General features: G+C 32.4%; 1 protein-coding gene across 11 annotated transcripts in view; it reads right to left on the bottom strand.

The window, feature by feature from the left end:
- Positions 1–7,409: 7,409 nt before the first annotated feature.
- LOC144968213 (inositol polyphosphate 5-phosphatase OCRL-like) overlaps positions 7,410–17,603 on the bottom strand; it is a 40,914-nt gene continuing 30,720 nt past the window's right edge. For 9 of the 11 annotated variants that reach the window (XM_078906336.1, XM_078906344.1, XM_078906335.1 and 6 more), the window contains 8 exons: positions 17,109–17,205; positions 16,174–16,298; positions 15,445–15,555; positions 14,517–14,633; positions 12,987–13,071; positions 11,785–11,918; positions 9,513–9,624; positions 8,212–8,752 (listed from right to left, as the gene is read on the bottom strand). In XM_078906336.1, coding sequence (XP_078762462.1) covers positions 8,583–8,752; positions 9,513–9,624; positions 11,785–11,918; positions 12,987–13,071; positions 14,517–14,633; positions 15,445–15,555; positions 16,174–16,298; positions 17,109–17,205 — 951 coding nt within the window. In that variant the 3' untranslated portion in view covers positions 8,212–8,582. Of the gene's footprint in view, positions 8,753–9,512; positions 9,625–11,784; positions 11,919–12,986; positions 13,072–14,516; positions 14,634–15,444; positions 15,556–16,173; positions 16,299–17,108; positions 17,206–17,603 lie in introns of all 11 variants that reach the window. The other 2 variants (XM_078906339.1, XM_078906341.1) reach the window with 2 other exon arrangements.

The raw sequence follows: 17,603 nt of genomic DNA, 5'->3' as shown, positions 1-17,603 counted from the left end.
TAAAACCAATTAGTCTAGACTTGCTAACAAAAAAACTATCGTGAGACTTCATTTTACCCATATTCTAAAACAACAAAAAAAAAACAAAGCAATTTTTTTTTTTTTGTATATTAAAAAATCGTTTAAAGTTTTAAGCATAATGAAGCAATTGCTAATTAACTTATAAATTTCATAACTATAGGAATGGACAGGGAATGGACAGACGAGCAAAGAGACTACATAAGGCTCTATGTCCTGAATTCACAAAGTTAGGTCAAGTCAGATCACGTAATTGGAAATAAGGAAATAAAAAAAAAAATAATAAAAAAAGATTTTCATCACTCACGCTGAAATTTATGCTCAATGTAATCAACGTTAAAAGATACTAAATGATATTTTACAAGAATAATTATTGACTATAATTTGCATAATAATATCAATTAACATTACATCAATATATTAGCATCAATAAGAAAATAACAGAATAATAATAATAATAATAATATACATAATATAAAATAATAACAAAAATGACCAACAATACAAATATCTATTAAATAATAATTTCATTTCGGTTGAAATTACAGGAACTTGAATTCAATCACAAAATTTGACATTCCTTGCCTGCATAAAAATAACTATTTTGTAAGTTTACAAACAATAAAACAATTCAATTTCTGAACCCCTTTACATATCTCAAGACATTTTGAGTACTTTTATATATTCTGTGTATTGTTTTACTTATCACAAAATCAACACAAGAAGTAGATTTTCATACATTAAATATCAAATTAACGCACATTATAACAAATTGAATACTGGCAGTGATAGAAAATTTAAACGAGCTAGCAATCATGAAAAAAAAACCACAAAAACACACAAGAAAAAAAAAACAAAACAAAAAAATACAACCATACAAACTTAATGACACAAAATGGACATAGAGCAACAACTTCTAAAAGTTTTATATTCGATGTTAAGTAATCAGACAAAATAAATTCTTCATTTTTCTTTTTCATCAAAAACTAAAGAAAACAAAACATGATTAAAAATGAAATTACCCTACGATATGCCCTATGATTTTACTTATACACTTCAAACTTCATAAAATGTGACCAAACATGTCAATCCGGTATCATGTCAGAGCAAACTTAACGCTGGAAATCAAATTGAATTGAAAGCTTTGTGGCCATTGAGGGTGTTTGGGCTGCCTGAAGCACGGGATTGTAAAAATACTAACAACAAGGTGAAACTGGAAAGGCTTCGGATGGAACAGTACTGTTTCCACCCAAAGCCTTTCCATTATAAGCTTTAAATTCAATTAAATGCTGAAATCAAAGATAAATCAATTTCGTATCTCTGTTCATTTGGTATTTGAGCACATCTTTCTTTATATGGTTCATTCCGTCATAATAAAACTTGCTACAGGCAACATGCACAATAAAATATATATCCCCTCCCCCCACACACACAAAAGAAAAAAAACCCAATCACATTTCAACTTTAAAAATCTGAGTCAAGCGACAGATCTGGGTCTCATTATCACTTTTTACTTTGATAAATTTTCACTAATTTTCTTCGACATTTTTGGTTTAAAAATCCAAATCATTAGGGGAATAAAAAGCTGAATTTGGCCAGATTCCAAAGTTGAGGGACTTGTGTCTCAGAAGAAAAGTTTCTCACAATTAATTGTAAAGACACGATTTTCTCTGTGCAAACATCAGATTATTCAAACAGTAACAGAATGAGGGCATTTGCTTTGCTTATACAAGTCCATTCAGAAAATCTCTATAATACCAGATTGACAAGGTGGTCATAGTCTACATATCCATATTATACGACACCTTTTGCACAAGTCAGTGGTTGGTGGGGTGAGTCAATAGACGAAAAATGGTAATACAACCATTTCAATAATGAAACATCAAATCAATAGTTCCAAATCAACAGAAACAAAAATCTTTTAACTTAGCATGGGTCGTGAAATAATAAGATAAAATCTGTGGTCCTCAGGAAAAGAGCAAAAATCTATCATAACATGAAACAAAAGTAAAAGAAAAATTAATGAGTTTACAAAAAGATCTTCGAAGAACTAAAGCCTTGTTAAGAGAGAAATAAATAAAAGTCATGATACTTGACTGCGAATCAAAATCTGGAGAGATGAGCATGAAATAGTGCCAGGGATAATTTTTCAGATTTTTATCATATACTTTTGCCTGCTAAGTAATTTATCAGTTTTAATACAACTTAATACCTTCTGCAAGGCAACATGATATGCCATGAACTAGGCATTCCATATGGGAATAATAATATCGAATCCAATCAATTAAATATCCAAAGTCGGGTGAGTTGTGTATCAGAAGAAAAGTTTCTCACAATTAATTGTAAAGAAACAATTTTCTCTGTGCAAACATCAGATTATTCAAACAGTAACAAAATGAGGGCATTTGCTTTGCTTAAACAAGTCCATTCAGAAGTTGGAGAAAAGTGAATAGCCTTAAATTCAAATTTTACACCGACTGACACCAAAATTAAGTTGGAATCAAGTAAAAAAAACTTTTTACTTTATATACAGCTGAGTAGATGAGCCTGAAATTGTCAAAAGTTTAAAATCCAAACATTTAAGCTTTGCGTGTCAGGTTTAAGAATTTTTGACAAGTTAGGGCTCATCTTATTCAATCAATAAATCAACAAGATGTTTTCTGACCAAATTGGAAAAAAAAAAAAGAAGATTTTGTCAGCAACAATGACTGAAAATCATGACATTTTCTCACTCATGAGTTGCATCCCAGTTATGTTAAGGAATAAAGCTACTAATTGCATATCTTTATTACAACGTCAATTTGTGCCGAGTGCATGTAATGATTGACATTACAAATCACAAAAATTATAAATTTGGCTTTGTAAATAGCAACTGAAGACCAATATGATTTTCAGGTGATCAATTGGTTGCAGAATGATTTCGGATTAAAAATAAATTTTTTTGTTAAGTTGATTTCAGTTAATCAGGTTCTAATTACGGGTACTGCAGAATGAAACTATTTTGTACATAGGCCCTATAGGGAATGAGATTAGCGGAAGAGTAGCATCCCTTGATTGGACGTCACCAGCGGAAAAGTTATTAGAGAGAGAACATCATGATGGTTGTGCGCATGCGACTCTCCTCCTCGCTTCCGGTGAAAGCGGCACGAGACACTTCACCGAAAGCGAGGACAAGAGAGACACATGCGCAAAACCATTTTGACGTTCTCTCTGTAAGGTGATGTCCAATCAAGGGACGCTACTCTTCCGCTAATCTCATTCCCTAGGATTTATGATGCTAATCTCATTCCCTATAGGATTTATGATATCACATGTTCAAGACAAAGAGCCTTAAATTTCACTTGGTCTTTGACACAGTCATGCAAATGTATAGATAACACAAACTATTGTCATCTCATTGACATTGTAATGGAAATCTCTCAAATCAACATAAAACATTCTCTATCGCAACAATGATAAATTAAGCCCCTAATTTGAGTTCACTTATCAGGCACGCAAATATGTACACACAGATCCATTGCCAATTTTTTGCATTGGATATTTCTCATTCTTTTTCTCTCTCATGTCTTATGAAAAACCAATCAGTATTCAATCTAACAATGGCTTAATACATAACACAGGACCCCAGATGATCTAACTGGAATGGCAAAACTTAATAACTTAATTTAAAGAAGAGAAAAGGTGCATACAATTCAAAACATAAAAAAACAAAAAGCTTAGAGGGAAAAAAGTTGAGGAAAGTAAGAAACAAAAGGCCAAATGTACAAACAGGGGACTGCCAGTCTATATGAATTGTAATAACATGGAAACATGGAATATCAACAGTATAACTTATGGTACAGAATAGTTGTGATTACTGTGCTAGATAAAAAAAAAGTAGTCCTTCAGAGCCATTAGACCCATGAAGCATGAGTTTATCCCAGTTTGTAGAGCATGAAACAATTGCTTGCCACCCTTTGGAAATGAAGCTAGACTAAGCAAACCCAATCGCTGCTGGGTGGACAAGGTTGATCACAGCCCCTTTGTCTGTGATGCGAGAGCTCTACCAACTGAGGTATAGAGACTCCTGTGCCAGACAAAGCAGGTGAAAAATACACGAAAAAATAAAACCAGCTTGTTTCGAAGCAGGCCTTTTTTTTGGTGATGATTCTTTCTTGTATTTTTCTTTCTGCTTTGTCTGGCACTCTTTCATGCATTCCTTTTCAAATAGTCATGAATTCATATATGATTTGAGTTATGAGAGTCAAACGATTTTTACAACACTCCTTTGCAGTATTAGTGCTATAAGAAAGAATTGAAACAGTTCATCAAAAGTCTTTGCATACTATAAAGCCCATGAGACTCGGTCAGTGGAGCACTCAGCTTGCTTCTTGAAAGATCTAGCTCTAAGCTTCCACTTAATTAAATTTTTATCCAGATCCCTCTGCACAACAGAGATTAGTTAATTGGGTCAATGTTAACTATGCAAAGATTATTGTAGTGAGTTAAGGCTAGCGTCATATCCAAAGAGAGACAAAAAGTTGCCAATGAAATGTGTTTCACTGGGATAAAGTTAAGACATAGGTTTGGACCACTCAAATTCCACCTTGAAAGTTTCAGCTTCATTGGAGAGCTAATCATGACTGTTAATGAAAGACAGACATGTTTGTGCTCCTTTTATATTGAATAAATGTTTACTTATAAGAGAGTTGGGTTTTTTTTCACATGAGGCTAAATAAACTCCAAGTTCACATGAAATTTCAATAAAAGAAAAATAACAAGACTTTTCTTCAATTCTTAATGTATTTGAATATAATATGAAAAAAATGATTTCTTTCAAAATATTACAAACTTTAGCTTAAAAAAAATTAGTCTTAATTTTTCTTTTTCAGTGTTGGAGATTTTAAGAAGCTCTCCATTCATCTAGAATACAAAAATATATTGCACTATATATAATTTTGTTTTGTTTTTCTAGTGTGGGTTGAGAAAGGACTTGAACCCAAATTTTGATATTTGTAATGTGGTATAACCTAAAACCTTTAAATTTTACTTTTGACCCTATATCTAGATCCTTATCTGGCTGACAGTTATAATCATGAAATTTGTAAAATAAATAACAATTTGTAATAGAACAGCCATGGTAAAAAGCTTATACTCATATGATAATAGAATATTCAAAACGACGAATCTGGTATTTGTTAAATACTGGAGTCAATTTTTTCTAATTCCTTGGTACATAATGACAAATAAAGAAAAGAAGTGGAAAAAATGGAGAGTACTTTTATCCCAAAGGATATTTTTAAAAAACAACAAACAAACAATAATAGTATATCACAGATTCGGTTCCATAGCATTTGTAATCTATTTGGAGCTAAAGTCAAAGTATGATATACTTAGTCGCTTATGTACTTTGGAGCAATTTCATGAGGGATGGTTTTGTTTGATTAGAGAAGTTTTATAGCAATTGCATTTGCTTCAACAATTGTCATTTCATAGCCAATAAAAAGAAAAACAATAAAATGATTTGGGTGAAAAATAATAGATCTAAATGCTAGATACAACCGCCCAAGAAGAAGTAAGACATGAGAAAAGAAAGGGAATGGAAAGGCATATATAACGTTATAACTATTTATAGACACAATTATTTGTTCTTATATTTAATCAGCCACATACTTGATCTGTTCTCATCACACTATGAAGAGGTTAAAAGTTACAAATACATTGGTGTGTTGGTTACAACGATTTATTGTTGCTATGCCACTTAGAACTGATGTACAAATTGTCTATTAAAATATAATGGTTTTCCTCTGAAGCTTGATACAAAACATAAATATGTAAATGAAAAAAAAGGCAATGAATATCCCAGAGGCAAGAACAAAAATCTTATCAAACTTTGGTACATACAAAACATTTGGCACCAAGCAGAGAGATGAAAATAAAGTGTGTCATAACATTATACGGATTGGAAATGTCTCCTATAAAAGGCAATGGATAATGACATGATAAAGGGCATTGATAACATGATGGGTTTTTATGCAACAAATGGAATAAGGAGCAATGAGAACACATAAGCTATGACACAAAACTTGCTGGAATGAGTCAGATGGAAATAGGGCTATGACTGTAATTAACATGAGTAAACGAAGCAGATGAATGCAAACACATAAATACAAAGAGAAGTGGTTTGGTAGGGTATGTGTATATGTGATTCTTTCAAAGACCATTTCCATTGATGGATATGATTGCCTACTGTTACAAAATCAGTACGCCCAGATCCTGATAATAAAAATATAATCATTGAAATTGTGGTCTTGTGGTATGATACTCACCTTCGAATCGGAAGGTTGAAGTCCCGCGCTGGGCAGTGCATAGTTGAGTCCTTGGAAAAGGCTCTTTACTCATATTCTCTCACCATATTCGGGGTGTAAAATGAGTACCTGCCATAAACAGCATTGCCAGTGTCCACAATATTGTAATATCGCCTAACAGGCATCATGTCTCATCCTACATGTTATGTGTTGCTATGGGCTAGGGAACCCCTGTAAAGTGCTTTGAGCATGTTTAGTGGATATTGTGCTACATAAAAGCTCAAGATGTACAAATATTGTTGGTATTGTGCTTTAACCATGATACGGAAAATGTTGGCTTAACATAAAGATAAGCCATTTCTGAAGGTTCCATATTCATCAGGAAAATCAAAGAATATTATCGTTGTGCTCATGAAAAAAATGAGAGAGAAATAAAGAAACTGAATTTCTCTTCTGAAACAAACCAATACCAGAGACAGTGATAATGCAGAATTCTTATAAAAAAACATCTTAAAACATTACTTTTTATTATTCAATATTAAATAATTATATTTTTTATTGTAATTATCATTATCTTTCTTATTTTTTATATATATAATATATAATAATAATAATAATAATAATAATAATAAATAATAATAATAATAATAATAATAATAATAATAATAATAATAATAATATAATAATAAAAATTAATTACTATTATAATTATTATTATTCTGATGATTATTATTATCCTTATCATCACTATAATTATTATTATTATTATTATTATTATTATTATTATTATTATTATTATGATTATAACCATTATTATTATTATTATCATTATTATTATTATGATTATGACCATTATTATTATCAGTATTATTATTATTATCATCATTATTATTATTTATATCATTCATATTTTTATTATTATTATTATTCATATTTTTATTATCATTATTATAATTATCATCACCATCATCGTCATCATTATCATTATTATTATTATCATCATCATCATCATTATTATTATATTATTATTATTATTATTATTATTATTATTATTTATTATTATTATTATTATTATTATTATTATTATTATTATTATTATTATTATTATTATTAAACAGATAGTCAAAAAAGAAAAAGAACAGACTGTATGTATCTCCCGTAAAAGTCCACAAATCCGAATCTGGTTAAAGCAAGACATCAGCAATATGTAATTCAACTGTTATTACATCTAAACATGACAAAAAACAATCTTAATAATTTGTTTTAGCCCGGAATAATAAGCCACCATTTGTTTTGACATGAAAAATCAGGGAAAATGCAGGATTTTTTCAGTTATTTATTTGATTAAAATCATAAGATCTGTTTTCTTTTTTAACGCACTTGACAGTCATGCCCAATTAGTTTGAGTCTGAATATTTACAATTTACTAAGCTTGGTTACAATTACTGTAAATAGGTTATCTGAGGGTGTGTAGGTTTGTTTGTGTGTATATGCATATGTGTCTGTGTGTGTGTGTGAATGAGCATCAGTGTGTGTATGTGTGTATGAGAATATGTGCTTGTATGCATTGTGAAGAGATCTCAGTTCCCTTATGAAATCTCAAACACCAAATCAATACGGTTTTTACTATACGACACATAGAAAGCATTTAGGGTAAATAATTTACTTCAATAATCCCGATAGAAACAGACAAAGCTCTTCACAGATCACCACCACCACCACCACCATCATCATCAAAATTAAATTCATTAATACAGTCACAGAGCAACATCTTTTCATTAAAATAGACGATACATGGTGCACCCTTTACTACTAGTTCATGCTAATGACATTCCAAATACACAAATTTGTGTATATTCAATTCACAACAACCCCAAAAAAATAAATGTCAGAATTTCTTTCCTTATTTTTTTTTTTTATCTCACTATATCCTTGAAACTAGCATGTTTTTGACATAGGTCCAAGCACAGTTTTGCAAATAATATTACAAACTCATTTCCATTATGATTGTTCTAAAGATGAAAAACTCATTTCCATTATGATTGTTCTAAAGATGAAAAACTCATTTCCATTATGATTGTTCTAAAGATGAAAAACTCATTTCCATTATGATTGTTCTAAAGATGAAAAACTCATTTCCATTATGATTGTTCTAAAGATGAAAAACATTGTCTGTCAGTGTGACCGAGCCACTTTTTCTTCAAATAGAGAAATGAAGTATGAAGGGAAAAGTAACTAAAGTCAAAATGAGATACAAGAAACACATCCTTCTCTTTATTAGGGTTCCAAGTCCTGGCTGATAAAGTGATACATGAAGGCTGCTTTCTTGGCCTCCTCTTCTCGTAACTTAACCCGCTTCTCCTTGGCTGAAGCCGTCTTGGTGCTGGTGATGGGGGTGGAGGCAGCAGTGATGGGGGCACGTAGCAACACTTCTCCAAATAAGGTGGCTGGTGATTAAAAACGATTTGTAAGAAAATCAAATAATTTTGTATGTATCACAGAAGTTCCATGGCACTTCTAGGCTATGGCTCAGGCATTGGTGATTCCCCATAGCAAATTGACCACAATCATTAAAAAGCGAGAGAAAATCGAACAGCAAGGAATTGAGCCACAGAGAAAAAAAAAAGCAGTGACTGCCAATAATTGCTAACGTTAATGCTGCTCTGCTGACATAATTTATGTGAAGTTGAGCGATGAATGCAATGTTGTCATGGCTTAGCATTATAGAATGAATATGGTTGACATCACTGGCTCTGGTTATTTTTAGACCGCCAGTCGAATGATTATTTCTCACTAAAAATGCTCTATCACAATAAAGGTCACTCATAGTTTTGTGTATTGGTACGATTGATCTGGTAGGCAGAACAGGGGAATATTTTATCTAAATGCATAGCATCAATAAATTAGGCGAAGGTATTGTAAAGACTAACTATTTTAGGCAATTGTAACAATTGTAGACAATGGCTGTCTCCATCATTTTAAACAGCAACACGGCATATTTTCAAGGTAGCCTGTTTCCACTGAAACCACCCTTGGAAAAAGACAGCAAGAGTCAAGTACTTTGTACTCCCAAATAAATAATATATAAATATCTAAATGTACATCAGTGTTTTTACGATAAACTAAAATAAATTAAACAAATACATAAATAAAGACAGAGAGAAAGAAATCACCAAATAATTAAGTTCTTGACAAGTGTTGACTTACAAAGAAACTTGACGGTGAGTCCATTTTTATCTGAGTGTTTTATCAACTCTCGGAGGAAAGCACAGATGTAGTAGAAAACGTTTTTGTGACAATCTGGTAGGGCAGAAATCAGCTGGGGGAAAAACGAAAGTTTTACAGGTGAAGAATTAATCAAACCTGTTTCTTAATTTTGAGAATGTAATGGCACTTGTAACAAACACGCCTGGCTATGTTGTCTTTTAGCAGTTCCATGGATTTTCACACTATTTGAAAATTAATTTCATGGGATGGCTATTTTCAAAACGCTCTAGCACATCATTCATGATCAATCTGGACAAATAGTCCCACACACTTTGGGTGTACAAATACAGAGCAAACATTGAAAGAATGAGTTGTGGCGCAAGATGGAACAAGTAAAAAATGGCTTATTTTACAAGTGCAAAGAAGGAAAAAAAAATAAACGAAAAAAATATAAATCTTTTATTTTATAATAAACAGACCACATTTCCACAAGATATGAAGTCATTTGAATACCAAATTATCAATCAGTGAATATTTGAAAATATATTTTCAAATAAAGAACCAAAAATGAAATCGCTTTACTTCAAGACAAGTGTCTTTTTTTTTCTTTTTTTTTTGTTTGTTTGTTGCTTTAGGTCTCTTCCAACACAATTGAGGTTATATGAGAGACCGCTGAAACAAAAAAACAAGCAATCTAACAAAAATAGTACAAATGTAAATCAAAATCATAACCTAAAGATATCATAAGCTAAATTATAAATAACCAAGAACAAACAGGCAGAAGATTTACAGAAAAAAAAAATATCCCCTGTCAAAAATACAATCACAAACCAAAGAAGCAGGAAAGGCAAGTAAAGAGAAGAAGAAGCGACATCACTATCGGATCGTACACCCATGCGAACATCATAGGTATATGCTTCAAGGGTGATGCTCCCATCCAACCACCCGCCAAGACAAGTGTCATAACCATTACAAAGTACAGTCGCCTAAAGCAACTTTTGATCATTGTGGTCAAAATATATCTATATAAAGTTTAAATAAAAGAAAATAATTTATATTCTGTAAATCAAAATACTGAAAACAAAATATTAGAGGATAATATAATAGAAAAATAATGCATTCAAAAGATAAATGCAGCCAACTGCTAATAAAAAATCCTTTCCATTATTGAACAGTTAGGACAAAAAGTTCTTATATGCAGGAATCAACAGTATGAACATTACATTTAATAAAAAACGATTTAGCAAATTTCATTCTCAATAAAAACATTCAAGAAAAGAGAGTGACTTGTAACCAAGAGCTCAACCAACTGCACTATCAGGGCACCTGTCTATGCACCTTTATAAATCAAAAACAAGATGTCCTCAATGCTTATTAAAAATAAGGCACATCTACAACAAAGGAACATCTATAAAAGCAAAAAAAAATAATTTTACAATGGACAATCTTTCTTTCTCACGTATAGCTAAATCATTCGTTTACTTAGATGATTTTAAAAATGCATGCTAAAAGAGCATCATAACCTTTCACCATCCTATATGTACTTTATAATGTTTCAATTCTCATCAAAGCAGGCCATATGGAACCAATGTCCATTTCATACAGAACTATTGCCCTTTCTGTACTGGTATTCTTTCAATAGCCGTTACTGTCTAATGTCAATACTCTTCAACAGTCGTAATGTCACTTCCTTCCTAATGACGCATGTAACACTGGCTCTAAACTATCGAAACAATGGCGGACGCCTGTATGAAATATTTCTCCAGAGAGCATAAAAGCGTATCCAGAGGAAAAAAAACACATAAATTTGATCATGTTTTGACTTTTACACATTCTGATCACAAGACATACGAAAAGTTCTAGCCAGCATGAAGAATAAAAAGTAATGATTTCCTTTGTTTAGAACCATGATCGCCGCCGTTGCTGGACGGCGTGACATCAGACTACTGAATCCAATTGTTAAGTGCCCATTCACATTTAGGGTATTGTGTAAGGAGTGCCTTATCCAAGGACACAATACCGGGATAAGAGTTGTGCATTCATCATCATCTGGCGTCTGATAATGTTCAATATCTTTCAAAAAGATGAGAATCAGTACCACACCACTAGGCCAAGGAAGAAAGTCAAAATTTAAATATTCAAGTCTACTATCTACTGATGATCGTGATGATGATGATGATGATGGCAATTACAGTGATATAAAACACAATACCGTTGACATTATGAATGACCACAGTATTGGTAATGAAGGCAAAGATGACAGACAGCCTACCTGTTTACTAAGCATAAAATTATTGGAGCTGGCAAGGCATTGGGCATAGAACTCATAGGGAATGATGGGCTGTCCAAGACACTCCAGGAACAGGAGGAAAGACTCAGCCACTGAGTGGACACTCCAGGACTCCGCTGGGGAACTCAGGTCAAGGATTGCAACAGTTCAGGCAGTGATTTTGAAATAGTTTGGGCTGAAATGAATAAACTGAGCAGCATTTTTTTTAAAAATCAAGATTTACAGTGCTTGTATAAATTTGTAGCCATACTAACCATAGCAGAACAAAATCCTTTACATTGTAATTTCTCAATAATAACTGAAGACCTTACCATTAAGCGAAAAATATAAATAGAGCATGAAAAGGTTTGAATGAAGCTTGTGTCACTTTTACTGCTGTCTTGGTGAAAATGTTAAAAAGTGATGTCAGCATGTGAAAATTATTTGGTAAAAAAACAAAATGACTTGGTTCTTCTAAATGTGCCTGGAATTTTCTACTACAGCCTTTTCCTCTTGTAAAATGGTATTGAAAGGAAAATATTTCCATGTCGTAAAAAAGATATATGAAAATTTCAGAATATGTTGAAGACCAATTATCTCTGACTCCAAAGGTTCAATTGAACTTGAAAGTCATATTTAGTTGAAAATACTATCTGATTAAAAACCTTTTCAGATATATAAACTGAGGTCTGTAGTTTTTACCACAAAAATAATGAAATTGTGATTTGAAAGAAATTCAGAAATTGCCATTGAATGGCAGTTGCAAATATTTGACTGCAGGTCTTATAAAATTACAAATAAATACCTGCAATTCTATTCACAAATAAGTCTTAAAATACTGGGCCATGTGCAAAAAAAACAAAAAAAAACAAAACAAAACAAAACAAAACAAAACAAACAAAAAAAAAACCCCCAAAGAACATTTTTTTTTCATTTTATTAGAATAATTTGATTTTCACCAACCTCCTCTATCTAAGCCAATGGACCAATGAAAGTAATCATTTTGTAAGTGCACAGTTACTTCACATTAAATTTAAATGTCAAAAGTCTTTCTTTTTTTGAGAGTGTCTTATCCAAAGTTTGCCTATGTAAACTTACATGAAAACATAGAATTTCAGTAACAAAAAGGCGTTCATAGGCATACATTTTACTTATTTAGAAAAAATTATGGACAATGTCAAATTCAAACAATCCCAAAAGGATACGGATGAGATGTGGGGCTCCTGTGTCGAGACAATCACGTATAAGTTTCATTTCTGATGTACGACCTTGTTGTTGGAATAATTCTTCCTGTTGCAGAAATTTAAAAAATTGTCATGTCTAGTTTTTCGACAATTCTAAATTTTAAAAAAATAATCTATGAATATGAGACCCTTAGACAGAATCTGGTTTTATGTCAAGTTGAACTTGAAATGTAAAACAAAGATTAAAGTACAAATTTGGGTTAAATTAATAGACTTGAAAAAAAAAATGAATGTTATTTCTTAAAATGAAAAATACTTAAAATATTGTCACTGTCAACATTTGATCTCTAAATTCAATTGTCTATCTCTGTTTTATCCCAACATAATACCAAATTGAGGTGGGTGGGTGACATTTTGTTTGGTTGTTTTTAAGGGTTTTACGGCGCTTGCAACACATTTAGGTCATATCAGCGCCTGTAAAAAGGAAGAAAATTGGATAGTGAAAACATTCTAAAGGTACAATTAAAAGGACATGAGGAAAAGGCAGACAAAGGGGAATGGTTCAAATTGGGAACAGATGTAGATTCCAAGAGCGCACTATCAGTGTACTTAGTTTGAGATCACCTAAAAAGTCTCACCTAGACACTAGCACAAGATTCCACTTAGAGGAATACACTCAAAACTTTACAAATCATATGTTAAAAAATAGAAAAAATAACAGTACACAACAGAGATGATTTACAAGGAAAAAAATATAATCTCCCAAAACTATAACTATACATTCGACTGTTCCCTCGCAGCCAAGAACTTCGGACAGGGTCAGGAAGACAAAGACAGAAAGCAATTGGAAAACAGATACAGGGTACAGAAGACAGCAAGTACCTCCCTGCCCACTATGGGAGGTCAGGAACCCCACCCAGTGGGTGACATTTTATACTAAACAGAAATACAAATCATTCAAATGCTGTGTATAAATGTTATCTACATATTAAAAGAATTCCTGTCAGTAGTGCAAAAATAGAACTGAATGTCCAAACAGTTATAGACATCAATAATCGCAAGTGCAAATTCCTGAGGCAAACATTCTCAATCTCACCCTACTACCTTACACTAACAAAACTCCCTTATGAACCTTTGGTCATCGCAATTAATATCTTAAAAGATTAAGATCACTAAACTTATCCAAAAAATCTGAAGCCTGGTCAAAATGGAAAACCATATTTTGCCATTGTACACCAGAATAGTCAATGTGCCTCACAATGCTTTAGCGGTCTTCTGGAATCAAACTTCAATTTAATACTGTGAATGATGTCCATTATTTATTGTACTAGCTCTCTTACAATATCTGTCATTGCATACTCATCCACAACCAAGATAATAGGGATAATGTATGTTGAATGCCTTACCCAAGGATTCAACACTGGGTCAAATTTTCAATAATTGTCACCCATCCAGTCACTGATTATGTTTTCCATTATTTGATTTTACTCAAAAACAAAACGTTATAAATGTTTTGTCAAAAGTTACAAGATGACAAATATGTAGACTTACTGCATAAAGTCCGTTTTTGTGTAAAAAGTCGACTAGTTTCCAAATCTCTTTTGGGATCATGTAGAGACGACCCCCATCTTGTGAAATGTCCACATGACTCAAACTACCAGGCTTCTCCTGAGATCAAAGTTCAAATTAAAATAATAAACAACAATATGACAATGACAGTGATGAGTTGTTTGCTAAAAAAAAATCTAACAAAAAAGTAACCAAAAAAACAAAAAAAAACAACAGATTTTGGGTAAACGATAGAAAGTAGAAATGGCAATATTACAATTATCTATTCTTAACCCATGGCTTTCTCAAGCATATTGTTACAGCTATTACTACTCAAATCGCTTCCATAATATAAACAAAGAGTGTGTCTAACTGTGAGATAAACCTTGTGCACCACTTGTGGCAAGTCATTTTTATTTATACCCATGCCAGGTGAGGCTTACATGAGATGCCAAATATTCTGCAATTTTTCAGGGACAGAAGAATACAAACAAGTAAAAATAAAAGCAAAGAACAAAATAAATATTTAATTACAACTCCTAATATATCACGTTGATAACTTACATGGTTGGTTCATGTCACTGACAGGCCTAATGATATTATATTAATTTAGTGAAAATTTGATGCATACACCAGCAAATGAAAATTTACCTCGATCTTGTCATGCAGATACAACAATAATGAATACTTCACACTTAAACAATTGATTAGAGTTTTGGCTGGGATAAATTTGATTTTCAAAACCACTTGTGGGTATACACATTTAATGTGAAAGCATCTACTGATTTATGATTTTCATGTAAGTAATCCATTGCAAAAATATAATGAATGAAACAGGAACAGTCAAAAGAAAAAAAAAAAGGGGGGGGGAGGGAGGTGTTAATGATGAAACTGGATGTCCGTGTTATATAAGCCATTACAATGTACTTACAATTTGCAACAGGTCAGCTACAGGAACCTCCCTAATAGGCGAGTGCATCTGTACTAAAGCTTCGATGGATGACCCGAAAGAACTGGTCAGATAGTTTCCACTAACAGTGATCTGATCACTACAGTCAAGGAAATATTGGTCGTAGATAGTAAAATGAGCTTAAGACACATTTAGGATTTGTAAAAGGGACCCTCATATTTCATGAATTTGTCATCAAACTTCAAACGTGTTCCCCCCCCCCCCCCCCCCCCCCCCCCGCCCCCCAAAAAAAAACAAAAAGGGGAGAAGGGTGGAGGAGGAAGGGTACTATTACTTCTCCAGTACAAGGACAGCTTAAAACCTCTTCTTCTTCTATCCCTCCATCCTAAGTTAAGCCTACCCCCCCCCCTTCCCCAAAAGGCATCGTCTCATATGTTTCTATGTTTACATGTTAAAGAAATATTATTCCTGGGATTCTAAGATGCCAAATTCCAAACTTAAATGACTAAAAAACTCAAACATAAAAAGCTGAGAAAAGTGAAATACTATTGCTGTAATCATTCAGGTAAATAATAAATACAATAATATGAAAAAAGTTTCATCAATTTGATTTGTGAATATGTATCTTATATAATTACATGCTGGACGATTTCTATTGAATGCACATTGAGCAAGGATATGGCCTATGCAAATGTCATTAAATTACAATCATTATTATCATTATATACCAAGACCTAAACAAAAGGATACAAATGAATCTTTTCCATTGGTCAAGTGTAACACTAGGATGTCCTCCATCTTCTCCTCTCCACTGTTGAGTCGTGATGCTGTAGATTTGTCAACGTACACCTCCACCTGGACTTCACAACAATGACCTGAATAGGAAAATTAAACAACTTATGATCGCAGCACAAAGTTGCAAACAGAACTAACTACTTATTTCTTAAAAGCTAATAAGAAACTCACAGATTCAAAGGTATGCCTTTAACAGAAAGACTATATTTCTTTTTTTCAAATCAGAATTTCTTATTAAATTACTCCCCAGAATGTAAGCCTTCACCTAAGACAACAATCTGTATCTATCAAATTATGGCAAACATCTTTTCCAAGTCTCGCCTCATTCCTTTACTTCAGTCTCTTCTCTTCGTCTCTGAATTATTCTTGGTCTTCCTCTTATTGTTTCAATTCTGGGTTCCAACGTAGGTTAATATCTGTGATGTTTTCTATGCTCTGTACATCTCCCTTTCTACTTTCCTCCATGTGACCAACATTGAATAGCCAAATTTCCGTAAGAGATTTTCATTCGAAAAGTTTTTTGTTTTTTTGTATCTTTCAAAGACACCCAGGGTGGAATGCAGATAAACTCCATTGATCCATATAAAGAGTTGGCTGGAAACAAACTGATAAATTTTGAGATCTGTTCTCCCTTTTGACTTATTTAAAAATAAACCCTGGACGCAATTGACCAAGAGAAGAGTAACAGTGATATTACTCAGCTTAAATAGTCTAAGTACTGCTGTCTTGATAAAACTGAAGGATAATATGTCACATACTAAAATTTAATCCCGTCTGTAGATGGTTAATATAACTCTAAACAAAAAACAAGGCAAGCTCAAATTTTACAATCTATCTAATGGATATTTAATAACTGTATGAATCAACAAATGTCATCTGCATATACTTACCTTCTAAAATGATAGATTTGCTAGGAGTGACCTTGAGCCAAGGTCGACAGTATGACTGATCATCTAGTTTGTTGATAAATTCAAAATCCACAGGCACCTGAGAAGGCATACAAAAGACTGCATTATCATTTTTCAAATGTACTAGTAAAAAGCCCTCAATTTCGTTGGAAAAAGTAAATTTTGACATTACTTGAGGGTAGGAAAAGTGGGTAAAAGTGAGCCTTGTAAAACGATAACTGAAGTTCTACAACTAAAATGAGTTGAATAAAACAGGTTAAATGAGTGACAGAAAGCCAGTGGGCCATTACAACTGTAATGTAATCTTGAAATATATTTATGCAATATCTATCCATAAAATCTAAATTATACAAAGGGAAAAAAATATTGATTTAGATGCAGTATTTATGTCAATTCATTGTTTAGCAGCCGACAAATAGGAAGACTTTAAAACTGGAAGGAACCAGTCTGTTAACAAACCTATTCTTCTGATTGGAC

The sequence above is a fragment of the Berghia stephanieae genome, chromosome 3 (assembly GCF_034508935.2).
Source record: "Berghia stephanieae isolate SIO BIC M18660-M18661 chromosome 3, UCSD_Bste_1.3, whole genome shotgun sequence".
In the NCBI taxonomy this organism is placed as follows: Eukaryota; Metazoa; Mollusca; class Gastropoda; order Nudibranchia; family Aeolidiidae; genus Berghia; species Berghia stephanieae.
This window is presented reverse-complemented; position numbering and strand designations above follow the sequence as displayed.